The sequence below is a fragment of the Heterodontus francisci genome, chromosome 31, assembly GCF_036365525.1.
Source record: "Heterodontus francisci isolate sHetFra1 chromosome 31, sHetFra1.hap1, whole genome shotgun sequence".
Taxonomy (NCBI): Eukaryota; Metazoa; Chordata; class Chondrichthyes; order Heterodontiformes; family Heterodontidae; genus Heterodontus; species Heterodontus francisci.
Window position 1 is genome coordinate 56134569 of NC_090401.1, and position 14913 is coordinate 56149481.

Sequence of the window (14913 nt, forward strand, 5' to 3'; positions counted from 1 at the left end):
AGGTTGATGATACATTTATCTTTATCTTCCATTATTATACCATCATTTTGTTTCTCTTCTTTTTTAGTTATATATATATATATATATATATATATATATATATGTATTTAGAGAGAGAGTCATAGAGAGATACAGCACTGAAACAGGCCCTTTGGCCCACCAAGTCTGTGCCGACCAACAACCACCCATTTATACTAATCCGACATTAACCCCATATTCCCTACCACATCCCCACTATTCTCCTCCACCTACCTACACTAGGGGCAATTTACAATGGCTAATTTACCTATCAACCTGCAAGTCTTTGGCTGTGGGAGGAAACCGGAGCACCCGGCGGAAACCCACGGGGTCACAGGGAGAACTTGCAAACTCCGCACAGGCAGTACCCAGAACCGAACCTGGGTCTCTGGAGCTGTGAGGCTGCGGCGCCTCTGTGCCGCCCCTTTAAATTAAATTAAAGGAAATTTAATTTAAAGAAAAGAGGACACTCTATTAGTGTCCAATAAGTTCTGTTGATGGATGTTAAATACCTAGTAGTTGAAGATAAAAGGGTGAATGGGTGTTGGGTGTTGGATTATATATACATCTGAGTACAATTAACTAAAGAAGAGCCAGCCAGCTGGCTAGAGATTGTGAGGAATGGAGAGTGAGCTTTGTGGCAAGCAATAAACAGTCTCCACCAAAGCATCCTAGTCTCAGTGTATTCTTCACAAACAAACTTGGAAGTTTCTCTAATATTAGGGATGGTTTTCTAGAGCAGTATGCTGAGACCAAGTGGGCCCACATCAGAGACGCCATCTATGAGTCAGCTTTGACCACCTACGGCAAAAGTGCGAAGAGAAATGCAGACTGGTTTCAATCTCATAATGAAGAGCTGGAACCTGTCATAGCCGCTAAGCGCATTGCACTTTTGAACTACAAGAAAGCCCCCAGCGATTTAACATCCGCAGCACTTAAAGCAGCCAGAAGTACTGCACAAAGAACAGCTAGGCGTTGCGCAAACGACTACTGGCAACACCTATGCAGTCATATTCAGCTGGCCTCAGACACCGGAAACATCAGAGGAATGTATGATGGCATGAAGAGAGCTCTTGGGCCAACCATCAAGAAGATCACCCCCCTCAAATCTAAATCGGGGGACATCATCACTGACCAACGCAAACAGATGGACCGCTGGGTTGAGCACTACCTAGAACTGTACTCCAGGGAGAATGCTGTCACTGAGACTGCCCTCAATGCAGCCCAGCCTCTACCAGTCATGGATGAGCTGGACATACAGCCAACCAAATCGGAACTCAGTGATGCCATTGATTCCCTAGCCAGCGGAAAAGCCCCTGGGAAGGACAGCATTACCCCTGAAATAATCAAGAGTGCCAAGCCTGCTATACTCTCAGCACTACATGAACTGCTATGCCTGTGCTGGGACGAGGGAGCAGTACCCCAGGACATGCGCGATGCCAACATCATCACCCTCTATAAAAACAAAGGTGACCGCGGTGACTGCAACAACTACCGTGGAATCTCCCTGCTCAGCATAGTGGGGAAAGTCTTTGCTCGAGTCGCTCTGAACAGGCTCCAGAAGCTGGCCGAGCGCGTCTACCCTGAGGCACAGTGTGGCTTTCGTGCAGAGAGATCGACTATTGACATGCTGTTCTCCCTTCGTCAGATACAGGAGAAATGCCGTGAACAACAGATGCCCCTCTACATTGCTTTCATTGATCTCACCAAAGCCTTTGACCTCGTCAGCAGACGTGGTCTCTTCAGACTACTAGAAAAGATCGGATGTCCACCAAAGCTACTAAGTATCATCACCTCATTCCATGACAATATGAAAGGCACAATTCAACATGGTGGCTCCTCATCAGAGCCCTTTCCTATCCTGAGTGGTGTGAAACAGGGCTGTGTTCTCGCACCCACACTTTTTGGGATTTTCTTCTCCCTGCTGCTTTCACATGCGTTCAAATCCTCTGAAGAAGGAATTTTCCTCCACACAAGATCAGGGGGCAGGTTGTTCAACCTTGCCCGTCTAAGAGCGAAGTCCAAAGTACGGAAAGTCCTCATCAGAGAACTCCTCTTTGCTGACGATGCTGCTTTAACATCTCACACTGAAGAATGCCTGCAGAGTCTCATCGACAGGTTTGCGTCTGCCTGCAATGAATTTGGCCTAACCATCAGCCTCAAGAAAACGAACATCATGGGGCAGGATGTCAGAAATGCTCCATCCATCAATATTGGCGACCACGCTCTGGAAGTGGTTCAAGAGTTCACCTACCTAGGCTCAACTATCACCAGTAACCTGTCTCTAGATGCAGAAATCAACAAGCGCATGGGTAAGGCTTCCACTGCTATGTTCAGACTGGCCAAGAGAGTGTGGGAAAATGGCGCACTGACACGGAACACAAAAGTCCGAGTGTATCAGGCCTGTGTCCTCAGTACCTTGCTCTACGGCAGCGAGGCCTGGACAACGTATGCCAGCCAAGAGCGACGTCTCAATTCATTCCATCTTCGCTGCCTTCGGAGAATACTTGGCATCAGGTGGCAGGACTATATCTCCAACACAGAAGTCCTTAAAGCGGCCAACATCCCCAGCTTATACACACTACTGAGTCAGCGGCGCTTGAGATGGCTTGGCCATGTGAGCCGCATGGAAGATGGCAGGATCCCCAAAGACACATTGTACAGCGAGCTCGCCACTGGTATCAGACCCACCGGCCGTCCATGTCTCCGTTATAAAGACGTCTGCAAACGCGACATGAAATCGTGTGACATTGATCACAAGTCGTGGGAGTCAGTTGCCAGCATTCGCCAGAGCTGGCGGGCAGCCATAAAGACAGGGCTAAATTGTGGCGAGTCGAAGAGACTTAGTAGTTGGCAGGAAAAAAGACAGAGGCGCAAGGGGAGAGCCAACTGTGCAACAGCCCCAACAAACAAATTTCTCTGCAGCACCTGTGGAAGAGCCTGTCACTCCAGAATTGGCCTTTATAGCCACTCCAGGCGCTGCTTCACAAACCACTGACCACCTCCAGGCGCGTATCCATTGTCTCTCGAGATAAGGAGGCCCAAAAGAAAGAATGTTGAGGAACCGACTAGAGAACAGGCTATTTTAGATCTAGAATTATGTAATCAGAAAGGGCTAATTAATAATCTTGTTTCAAAAGAACCTTTAGGGATGAGTGACCATTATATGATAGAATTTTACATGATGTTTGAAAGTGAGGTAGTTCAATCTGAAGCCAGGGTGTTAAATTTGAACAAAGGAAAGGTATGAGGGGCAAACTGGCTGAGGTGGATTGGGAAAATATATTAAAAGGTATGACAGTACATAGGCAATGGATAGTCTTTAAAGAAATATTACATAGTTTACAACAACTATACATTCCTACAAGGCACAAAAAACCCAAAAAGAAAAGTCAGTCAACTGTGGATAACAAAGGAAGTTAAGGATTGTATAAGATTGACAGAAAAGACCTAAAAAGGTTGCCAGAAATAGTAGGAATACTGAGAATTGGGAGGATTTTAGAAATCCCATATTTCCTACCACCTACCTACACTAGGGGCAATTTACAATGGCCAATTTACCTATCACCTGCAAGTCTTTGGCGGTGGAAGGAAACCAGAGCAGCCGACGGAAACCCACACGGTCACAGGGAGAACTTGCAAACTCCGCACAGACAGTACCCAGAATTGAACCCGGGTCCCTGGAACTGTGAGGCTGTGGTGCTAACCACTGCGCCACTGTGCCTCAAGGTTCAGTACTTTGGCCTCAGCTGTTCACAATATATATCAATGATTTGGATGTGGGGATCAAATGTAATTTTTCCAAGTTCGCGGATGACACAAAACCAGGTGGAACTGTGCGTTGTGAGGAAGATGCAAAGTGAGGTTATCCATTTTGGTAGGAGGAATAGATGTGCAGAGTATTTCTTCAATGGTAAAAGATTAGAAAGTATACATGTACAAAGGGACCTGGGTGGCCTTGTCAGTAATTCACTGAAAGCTTACATGCAGGTGCAGCAAGCAATTAGGAAGGCTAATGGTATGTTAACCTTTATTGCAAGAGGATTTGAGTACCGGAGTAGTGAAGTTTTGCTTCAATTGTATAGAACCTTGGTTAGACCTCACCTGGTGTACTGTGTGCAGTTTTGGACCTCTTACCTTAGGAAGAATATTATTGCCATAGAGGGAGTGCAACAAAGGTTCACCAGAAATAAAAACAGAAAGTGCTGGAAATACTCAACAGATCTGGCAGCATCTGTGGAGAGAGAAGCAGAGTTAACGTTTCAGGTTTCTGACCTTTCATCAGAACAGTTCACCAGAATTGTTCCCAGGATGACGGGACTGTCCTGTGAAGAGAGATTGGGGAACCTGGACCTGTATTCTCTAGAGTTTTGAAGAATGAGAGGTGATCTTATTGAAACCTACAAAATACTTAAAGGGATAGACAGGGTAAATGCAGGTAAGATGATTCCCCTGGTTCGGGAGTCTAGAACAATTTCAAAATAAGGGGGAAGCCACTTAGGTCCGAGAAGAGGAGAAATTTCTTTACTCAGAGGGTTTTGAATCTTTGGAATTATCTACCCCAGAGGGCTGTGGAAGCTCAGTCAATGAGTATGTTTAAAGCAGAGATTAACAGATTTCTAAATACCAATGACATAAAGGGATAGTGTGGGAAAAGGCATTGAAGTGGATGATCAGCCATGATCATATTGAATGGCAGAGCAGGCTCGATGGGCTGAATGGCCTACTCCTGCTCCTATGTACCTATATAAGGTTAAACCCTTGGAGTTTCAACCAAACACTTTTTCAAAAATGGATTGACTTGGTATTTAAATGAATTACTTAATATATTTTTATATTCAAATTGTAGAGCAGCACATTTCATGGATGGAGAAAAATGATTAGTGGGTATAACTGGTTGTTCTACTTTATTTAACAATTTTAATAACAACATTACTGAAGAAATTACACAGAAAAACAAAGGGTAAATCGAGTCCTATATAAATGTAGCCTCTCCTTGAGGAAGCTGGGTTTCTTTATGTGTAGAAATATGCCGTAATGATTGATGGATGAATTATTCATAGATTGTAGAAATTCCTAAATGCCCTGTCATTGCCTCTATGCCATTATGTTCCACAGACCACTGATAACCTTGAACTCTAAGTAAAAAGAGAGAATGATAACTGTGTGCTATATGAACTAGAGCAGCCATTGTAAAATGATATGCTTATCTTCAAGCTTACTTGCATGCCATTATCAAATCATAGCTTGCTTGAGCACATTTGTATTATTAGGAGCAAGTCTTTTCTGTAAGATTGGCATTTGAAGTTCACTGCAATTTGCTGGTACCAGGACAGTGGAATACAATAAGAAAGAAGATATTTTATGAAATTAGCTGTACTTGAAAGATTGTAAGTATTATATATGATGCCATTACATACCTCCTGCATGCACAAACAGAACTTTTTAAATATGTATTGCTGTTAAGTGTTCTTGGTGTGAAAGCCAAAATTCTGTGTACAATATTCATGAGTATTGCTGATGAATAGGATTTGAAACCGTTATTATCCATATAGCCATAACAATGCTCACACAGCCATAATACTAACGGAGCATCACATTCGTAATGTAAGTTATCTTGAACTGAACCACTTAAAATTTCACATTCCTACAATGAAAACAAATAAGGTCCGTCTCTGGAGTTTCTGTTTAGAGAGACTTTAAAAAGTTTGCCAAATACTTTTATGAGTACAGTGCATGTCCATCTAACTTTCATCTTCAAGAGATTATGATTGTTTCAGAAATGCAATCTTTGTCTCAAAACTTTGTACCAATCCCTACTCAAATTCTTGATGTTATGAAAGTTCCGACATCTTGCATTTTTGCCACGATTTTGATTTTACTGAGTGAGACAAGTGCATTGCTGCAATTATTCGGGTGTCAGCACTTTGGTAATTGTCTAGTTATTCAAAATAGTTTCAAACTTTTAGTTATTTTGCCACACCCAATTCCTCACCCTCCCTCTCCAGCTGGTGAGAAGCCTGTGTCGGAAAAGTTTATCTTAAACTCAAATCCCAAACTATGCCCACAATGCAGGAAATGCAAAATAACACTCTCGGTGCACAACACATAGTAGCTGGAGAATCTAACATGAGTTTTCATTTCTTGCCCTTCCTCTTCCCCCACCACCAGCAACAGCATGTAGAAAAAAACAGAACAAAATTTATATTTGTATCTCAGGTTGTGTATGTCCAATTTAACTTTAAATGTCCAACATTAAACCAATTAAACTATCAGTTCTTGAGCCACTGGTCTGCACTCAGAGGTTGGCAGCATTATTCCTGTTAAGCGGCCGTGCAGCAGCATAGAAGGTGCTTAGCAGACCTTGTTCTGTGATAAATACCATGCAAAAAATATTAAAGGGAACATGCACTGATAAAACTGGCCGTGCACAACAGCTAAATGTTAAAAGGAACATTGATCGCAGGTACAATACTGACTCGATGCTTTTCAAAGGCATCAATATTAAATAAGACTCAGAAACATGTCACTAACATTTAATGACACCGATTGTATTATCAAAAGCATTATGGATAGCATCTTGCACTTGTGTAGCATTTTTAAAGCAGGAAAACATCCTAATCAAAAAAATAGGCACCCAGCCAAAGAAAGAGATATTGGGCAAAATGATCAAAAACTTGGTGGAGGAGCTTGATTTTAAGGGTGGTATTAAAGGAGGAGAGAGAAGTGGTGGAAAGGGTGTGTGGGGGCAGGGTGATTTAAGGAGGGAATTCTAAAGCATGGGGCCTTGGTGACTGAAGGTACAGCTGCCAACAATGGGGTGAAGTGGCAGAGATAGGGAGATGCAGAAAAGGCCAAAGTCTGGCGGTGGGGTTTGTATGACTGGAGGAAGTTACTGAGATAGGGAAGGCTAAAACCATGAAGGGGTTTACGCAGTTAGGAATTTTCAGTTTGAAGCTTTGAGAGATCAGGGGCCCATGTAGATCAGTGAGCACTGGAATGATGGGAGATAAAGGATTTAGTGTGAGAAAGGAAACAAGGAGCAGAGTTTTGAATGAAATTAAGTTTGTGGATGGTGGACAATGGGAAGCTAACCAGGAGAACATTGAAATAATTGAGTCTGGAGGTGACAAAGGCATGATGAAGGTATTAACAGCAGGCAGGAGGAGGTCGGGACAGAGGTGGGCCCTATTAAGAAGGTGTAAGCAGGTGATCTTTGTGATGGGGAAGATATAGAGTTGGAAGCTCAACTCGGGATTGAATAGGATGCCAAGGTTGTGAACAGTAAAGTTCAACCTGAGACAGTATACATAAAGTGAATGAAATTGGGGGTGAGGATGTGGAGCTTTTTTGGTGGGGGGAGGAAAGATAATTGTTTTGGTCTGTCGGTATTTAGCTGGAGGAAATTGTGGCTCATCTAGAATTGGAAGTTGGACAAGTAGTCTGACAATACTGAGGCAGTGGAGGAGTCAAAAGAGGTGGTGAAGAGGTGGGTGTCTTCCACGTACATGTGGAACTTGACCCCATGTTTGCAGATGAATTTGCCAAGGGTCAGTATGTACATTGGCAGAAGAGGGGTCAATATAGATCCTTGGGTGACTTTGGTATGAGGTGGGAAGGGAACATATGAATTGCTGGAATAATAATACTGTGCCTACAAGCTAGACAACAGAGAAGAGGTGTGGGAGGAGGATGGTGTAGTTGAGTGTCAATATCTACAGAGGGTTTGAGACAGATGAGGAGGGATACAGGATCATGGTTATAGTCATAGAACATGTTATTTATGTGTTTGATTAGGGCTGTTTCAGTACTGTGGAAGGGAAGAAGACGTCTTGGGAAGATTCAAATATGGAGCTGTAAAAAAGCTGGGCATGGATTTGGGAGGTGTTAACGTGTTCAAGGACTTTCGACAGGATAGGAAAATTGAGCAGGACTGTGATTGGGTTCAGTCTGTCACTTTGGGAATTTGATACACAAACATACCACCTCTCTCCTGTGCCTGATCTACTTGTCTCTAAGATAGTTTAAACCTGGGGTAAGAGTTCTCCTTCATATGATTGTTACTGCCAACTTGGATTTGGAATGCAGTGATGGATACAGATTCAAGCTTAGCCTTCAAAAGGAAATTACATAAATACTTGAAGGAGAAAACATGTTATGGGAACAGAGTGGGGGAGAGGGACTAACTAGATTGCTCTTCAAAAGAGTTGGCATAGGCTCAATGGGCCGAAAGACCTTCTTGTCCTATTCTATGATTGTATTATACTTTTTTTCTGTACAGAATTTGTTAGATTCGCTTTTATGTGCCAAAATTGGAGAGGGAAATCAACACTATTGTCAGATTCACTCATGCTTCATTGGAACGCCAACCTTTAATATTCTATCTGCTGGAGTAAGGAGAGGGAGAGTAATTCACAGCAAAAAATATTAGCATTGTTACGGCCAGGTGAGGAGGGGGAGGGGGTCTCAGGCTCCCTTCATGCCCTTCCTCTTATTTGACCACAACAGGGGGTATTCCTTTTAAACAGTTGCTGTGCTTACCACCTCTGTCAGTGTTTTACCTTTTTCCTTTACTGTGATTTTGAAAGAATCAATCGGGCAGGTTTTCTTGAGTTTAAACAAGAAAGAAGTAAGTTTATTATACTTAACAATCTAACCCCGATTTAAAATAACAAAAAATACGCTACACATTCACGCACACATTCACACGAGAATCGGACACACACAAATAGATTACAGACAGAAAAATAGATTTGGTGGTTGGATTAAAATCTAGAATAAATGGAAGTTAAATACATAGTCTGTGAAGTGGATGATCTGTAGTCCTCTGGATGAAGCTGTATTCTTGAAGTCCTCGGTTATCAAAATGCACTTCGTGGTCGGCCTGCTTTGCTCAAGGTTTTCTTGAAGGCAGACTGGTGGATGGCTCTTTTCCCCTGGTCTCTGGCTGGAGCAGTCTGTAGGCTTGGAGGGTCCACAGTCACAGATGGTTTTCAAACTTGATGTTTTCTGGACAGAGAGAGAGGGACAGGAAGGAAGGAATGGAAGAAGGGAGGGAGGGAGGAAGGGAGGAAGGAAGGAAGTTGTCTCTGCTGCTGCAGTCTCAGCTACGTCTTGTCTTCTGGGAGTGTAACAAAACTCCCAGTTTTTCAGAGATGGGCAGATGGTCATATGGTTCTCTCAACCCCCTTTGTTTTTAATGAGGTCCAAAGTCTAAAACCCAAACCCTCTCTCAGGTGGGGTTATCAGTGTTTACCCCCTGGAGGGACAACTCTACTTAGGAATGCCTAAGGACGACTTTGAATGGCTCGCTAATGAGAATGATCTGGATAATCTACTGAGTTAGCTAAAGCATTGTTCTGGTTGGGCTTCTTGTTAGACTTTTGTCTCCAGTTCAATTTCCTGGTATTTCAGATGCAAATTGCAGTGGCCATCTTGGCTGCTAGTTTTTTTAACAAAGTGATTATCGACAACGCAGCAGCAGCTGACGTCATCTGACTGTGCTAATGTGCACACATGCACAGATTGGCTCCTACTCTCTGCGAATGCGCTGCATTCCACATTGCCAGGACTGGTTGGCACATGCACAGATTACGTCATTGAGTAACGTGTGCAGACAGTGGGGGTGGGGGAAGCGGGGAGAGAGCGGGGGTGGTGAAAGCGGGGAGAGCTCGGCTGAAGACCTTGGTGGTGGCGGGTGTGCTCTCCTCTTCCTCCCCCCCCCCACCGGCCCGTCCGCTCGCTCTTTCCCTCCTGTTATTGTGTGCTGCCATGTGTTTAGATTGCCTTCGTGTGATTATTTGAGCAGCGCCATCTTTAGTCCTGGCAGCTGCTGACGTCACAGACTCTGACGTTTTAGTGGCACAGGCTGCATTTGCGCATGTGCCACTGCAGCGCCATCTAGTGGTAGCGTTGTCAGCAAACGCGGCCCTTTTTTAAAGTTAACTGTGGAATATTTTTCATTAAAAGTCAAATGTAAGTTTTCAGCTGATGAAATTAATACTTCTCCTTTGGCGTATGGGATTTTCTTGACAGAATCATTGAACGATACAGCACAAAAGGGAACTATTTGGCTCACTGTGTCTGTGCCAATTCTTTGGAAGCACTATTCAATTAGTCCCTCTACCTTGCTCTTTCCTTGTAGCTCTGCAAATATTTCCTTTCCAAGTATATATCCAATTCCCTTTGAAAGCTGTTATTGAATCTGCTTCCACCCACCTTTAAGACAGTGGGCAGTGCTCCATACAAAAAATAGCCCTATCTCTCCTCTGGTTCTTTTACCAATTACCTTAAATCTTTGTCCTTGGGTTAGCAAACGTTCTGCCAGTTGAAACAGTTTCTCTTTATTTCTCTCTATCAAAACCCTTCATAATTTTAAACACGTACTACTGAAAGATTAATTACTTACTGCTCTCTTTTCCAGGTTGAAATTGAAAAATTGGATTACCATCACTATCTGCCCCTTTTCTTCGATGGCCTTTGTGAAACAACTCATCCATACGCGTTTTTTGCCAGACAGGGTGTCCATGACCTGTTGGAACATGGAGCATCAAAGGTCCTTCCTGTCATTCCTCAACTTATCATCCCTATAAAAAGTAAGAAATTGAACTTTTTTGGTGGTTTGAGGTGGGACATTGTTTTAAAAATGCAGTTCTGTCCCTTGTCATCAGGCATAAGAAACTGGCTTCAAGGAACCAGAAAGGAAATGCAAGAATTAAAAATGTGATGTTGTACAGTTTATACATCTACACGGAAGCTAAAGTACATACATACAGAAATGAAAGTGTAATGAATGTGCTTAATTTTGGTTTGTTAATGACACTACAAGCCATCTGAAGATCCACAGCAAATTTCCTGCTCTGAATTGGTTGCAACTGGATTTAATGACAGGTTATTGGTGCAAACAAGGAAGTTGAGAATGAAAAGGGCCTGACTAAAAACAGCAAAACCAATACATTCTGGAACATTTATAGCCTTTTGACTGACATCATGGGCTTTTCTCTTTGTCACATTATGATTGGGTAGCTGGTACTAATACACTGTAGCAGCATCAGAGCTACAGTAATTGCCTTGTTCTCAACGATTGGTTCAGATTGATAAGCTGAGACGTCTGGTGGCAGCCACCATAATGCGCGTATTAACCATGTAAGCTCCCTATTTACACACTGATTATTGAAGATTACTGTATTTGACCTGGATCTTAGTGTGCTACTCTGCCTAGTCCCGATTCCTGAAGATTTTCTCTGGTGATTGTTAGTGAATAGGTAGTTTCTGGTCTGCTGATAGTCAAATCATGACATGAAAGCTGTATTGGAACTTTTGAGAGATGAAGTTTGGCAAAAGGTACATCACCTTGACCCATTGCACTCGTTTAGCTTTAATTTTATTATTGCAGCCTAGATAAAATCTGAATATATGTTTGAGCTTAACAGTATATATTTAAGGGGGAACTGATTCTGCTCACGTTAAATAACGTTTGTTGGCTGGAGTCACCATGGGCAAAAGATAAAGCTCCCCTGTGTGATATCATGAAGGTATGATGGGATGACATTGTGGTGTTCGATACAGAATACCTGTTCTCAGAAGCGTCTGATTAACAGGTTTAAAAGCACAAAGCTCAGTACCAAGGGAGTGACTATGGAAAGACCAGCAAGTGTGCAGATGCCTCCGTTCATAACCCTTACAATTCAGGGACAAATCATCTGAAACCAATTCCAATTAAAAATTACAACTCTATTCTATTACAAATTATTGATTCTTTCCTTGGATAATTGTTGTTGGAGTTGAGGGCATTCTGTAATCAACTTAAAAAAACAAATGTAAAACCAAACCTTTATTCTGATATGTCTTTGGATTTTTTTCCTACATTTGAAAATAACTAGCAATAATTTCATAAAATTAGTTTCCTATTTGAAGGAGAAATGTTTTTCAGAATGTTTTCTTATTTGTAGGAATATGCATTTGCTTGCTCCTATTAGAGCTAACATTAACTTTTATGTTGTATCAGCAGAGCTCTCTGTCCCCTACTCCCAGTAGCTGAGGCTATTCATCATTTCCCAGGGTCAGATGCTATTACATCTGACACATTCACATGGAGCATTGGTCATTGATGTACCATAAGGGAAATGAAGACTGGTTACAGGGAGCAAGACACCCTGCTGATCAGACAGCTGTACAGCTTCTGCAGTACACATGCAAAAAGCAATGCTGCTAAGGAAGGATTTTAAATTTAATTAATAATTGCTATTTGTTTCCTGGCCGTAGAACGACAATTGGTGTAAATGAGGAGCACCTCTCCCAGTGAATGGGAAACGGTGCTTCAAAAACTCAAACAAGCCAGCAATCCTCAATAAGTTATCTGCACTTCTTAGGAAAGGGCCTGTCTATCTGGAGCAACTCGTAGGATGTTCCCCAAAATAAAAAGTTACACAAAAATTTGCAATTTGGAATTTAGAACTAAATCATGCAAGTGAGGTAGGGAAAAAGCCTGAAATCCATAGTCGTATGCCTTATACAATCACCAATGAGTCACTTGATGATTGGAGGGAGTTAACAATGGCTTTAAATAAGGTACATGGCTGGGTTTTTTTAAATAAAAGAAGTCATGGAATAACAAGTGTCTTTACTAAAACCTACGCAATACAACCACATTTTGAAATCTGCCATGTGCAATTGAAAAATTATAATTAAAATAACTTTGATTGCAGGCTGCTAAAATTACCACTTTCATTAAGCAGCTCTGTTAAAATTGAAAGTCCTTTGTATCACAGGCTTTCAGAATATGTTCACACTTAGTGTCTGATCAGTAACTATCTTCTGGAAATCCCTGGTACTGATATTATGAACAGCATTGTAAGGAACTGGCCAGCAAATGATTTGCAGCATTTTCTGGACAGTAAAAAAAAATGTGTGAGCTTCTATATTTTTCTGTACACACGTATAATAAGAATCAATCAAGCTTTTAATGAACTATTAAATTCGGGAATTTGTCTGCCCACACAAAATGGGGTAGGTGGAGGGTGTTTCTGTAAATTATATGGTTTGTTGTTTGGGTTTAAAAGAAAAATATTCCAACAATGCAAAAGCCTCAATCTCACCAGGCTCCACGAACAGTACTGGGCCTCGTTGAGGCTGGGCATGGTTTGTGGTGTAGGTTAACACTTCCAGTTCACTGCCAGCCACACTTTGCAGGCAGCCAAGTGGAGAATATTCCAGCACACTCCTGACTTTTTCCTTGCAGGTGGTGGAGAGGCTTTGGGGAGTCAGGAACTGCGGCACTCACTGCACAATATCCAGTCTCTGACCAGCTGTAGTAGCCAAGGCATTTATAAGGCTGGTTCAGTTGGGTTTCTGGTCAATGGTGACTCTCCCCTGCACCCCACACCCAGATTGTTGATGGTGAGAATGCGGTGTTTAGATTCTCTTGTTGGAGATGATCGTTGCCTGACACTTGGGTGGTATGAGTGTTATTTGCCACTTATCAGCCCAAGCCTGGATGTTGTTCAGCTCTTGCTGCATGGGGTCATGGACTGTTTCATTATCTGAGGAATTGTAAATGGAGCTGAACACTGTGTAATCGTTAGAAAACAGCCTCACTTAAGGCCTTAGGATGGAGGGAAAGTCATTAAGCCATTGATGAATTAGCTGAAGATAGTTGGACCTAGGACGTTGCCCGAAGGAACTCCTGCAGCGAAGTCATGGAGCAGTGAATATTGGCCTTCAATAACCACAACCATCTTCCTCTATGTTAGGTGAAGATCACACATTAAGTGTTGATTGGAAAGTCAATTCTTTTGCTTATCGTATTGTTTTGTTTGCATTATTTTTGTTGCTGCTTAGGCCAGATTTTTTTTTCTATTGTAAAACTCCCATTTACAGCTCCTTTTTTTTTTACAACCGTCTTGCTTCCAGCAATATCAATTTTTCACAACTGAAGTGTGCAGGATGGGAATTCTTAGGATGTTTCAATAATGCTTCTAGGTTTAGAAGAGGAAAATCAATTATTCACAGAAGAAGAAAATTAGATATGACTCAACTTCACATTGTACACGCATCTGTTTTCAGTTCAGGACCTCCATTTATTGATCCAAGCAGTATTTTCAGGGAATGTCAGTGGAGATCCGCTTCATAAAGGAGGCTGCCACAAAGCTCTACTATCTCTTGGAGGCTGACCTACAGGCAACTTGTTCCCCTAGGCTGCCTTAAAATTTTAAGTTTCTAAATCCTTCTGAATCAAATCAGCCAGTTGACTGTCCAGTTATGCATCAAACAAGCATCACAGGAGTTGCTTGCAAGGGTCAATGCTTTCCATGTGGAAATGAGGCATAATACTTTCCCAGATGATAGCGTTCCCAAGAGTGCAGAGCATTGTAGATGACAATCATGAACTGCACAGAACATTGAGCCTGACTGCCAGCTGCTGGCAGGCAAGTCTACTATTGTTCTCTGGAGAAAATGCCTAACAGGGCAACCTCTTCATGCCCACCGCAAGCAGAAGCATATCCACTTTGCCAGTTATCAACAGGTGGTCATGGCTCGGTCACTTGTTCATTTCATGCCTTCACACTGTACATCCTTTCACTTAATTTTAATTGGCCCATCGCATCACCCCTCCCCCAGCAGCCTTGACAAAGGTTGACAAATATTTTAAAACCTTCTTTGAATTTTTATAAAGGCTGGAATAATATTTGTTCTCATCTGCGGCTGCTTATCTTTAAGTGGGCACATCCCTTTAAGTTTGATCTGCGAGTCAGATTTTCTGCCTGCCTCATTAGGCTAGCTGTTGACACAAAACTGTACTATTGGAAACTTGTGCCTCATATTCACATGACCTGACCACACAAGATTACAGTCAACTCATCCTATCTCGAGTTTTCGTTGCACTGGGAGCCAGCC

The 14913-nt window shown here is 42.4% G+C and overlaps 1 protein-coding gene across 1 annotated transcript in view; it reads left to right on the forward strand.

Annotated features, from left to right (window-relative positions):
* Window positions 1-14913, forward strand: part of LOC137347294 (parkin coregulated gene protein homolog) — a 273893-nt gene that overhangs the window by 175604 nt on the left and 83376 nt on the right. The window contains exon 3 of the mRNA XM_068011681.1: window positions 10442-10613. Coding sequence (XP_067867782.1) covers window positions 10442-10613 — 172 coding nt within the window. The remainder of the gene's footprint in view (window positions 1-10441; window positions 10614-14913) is intronic.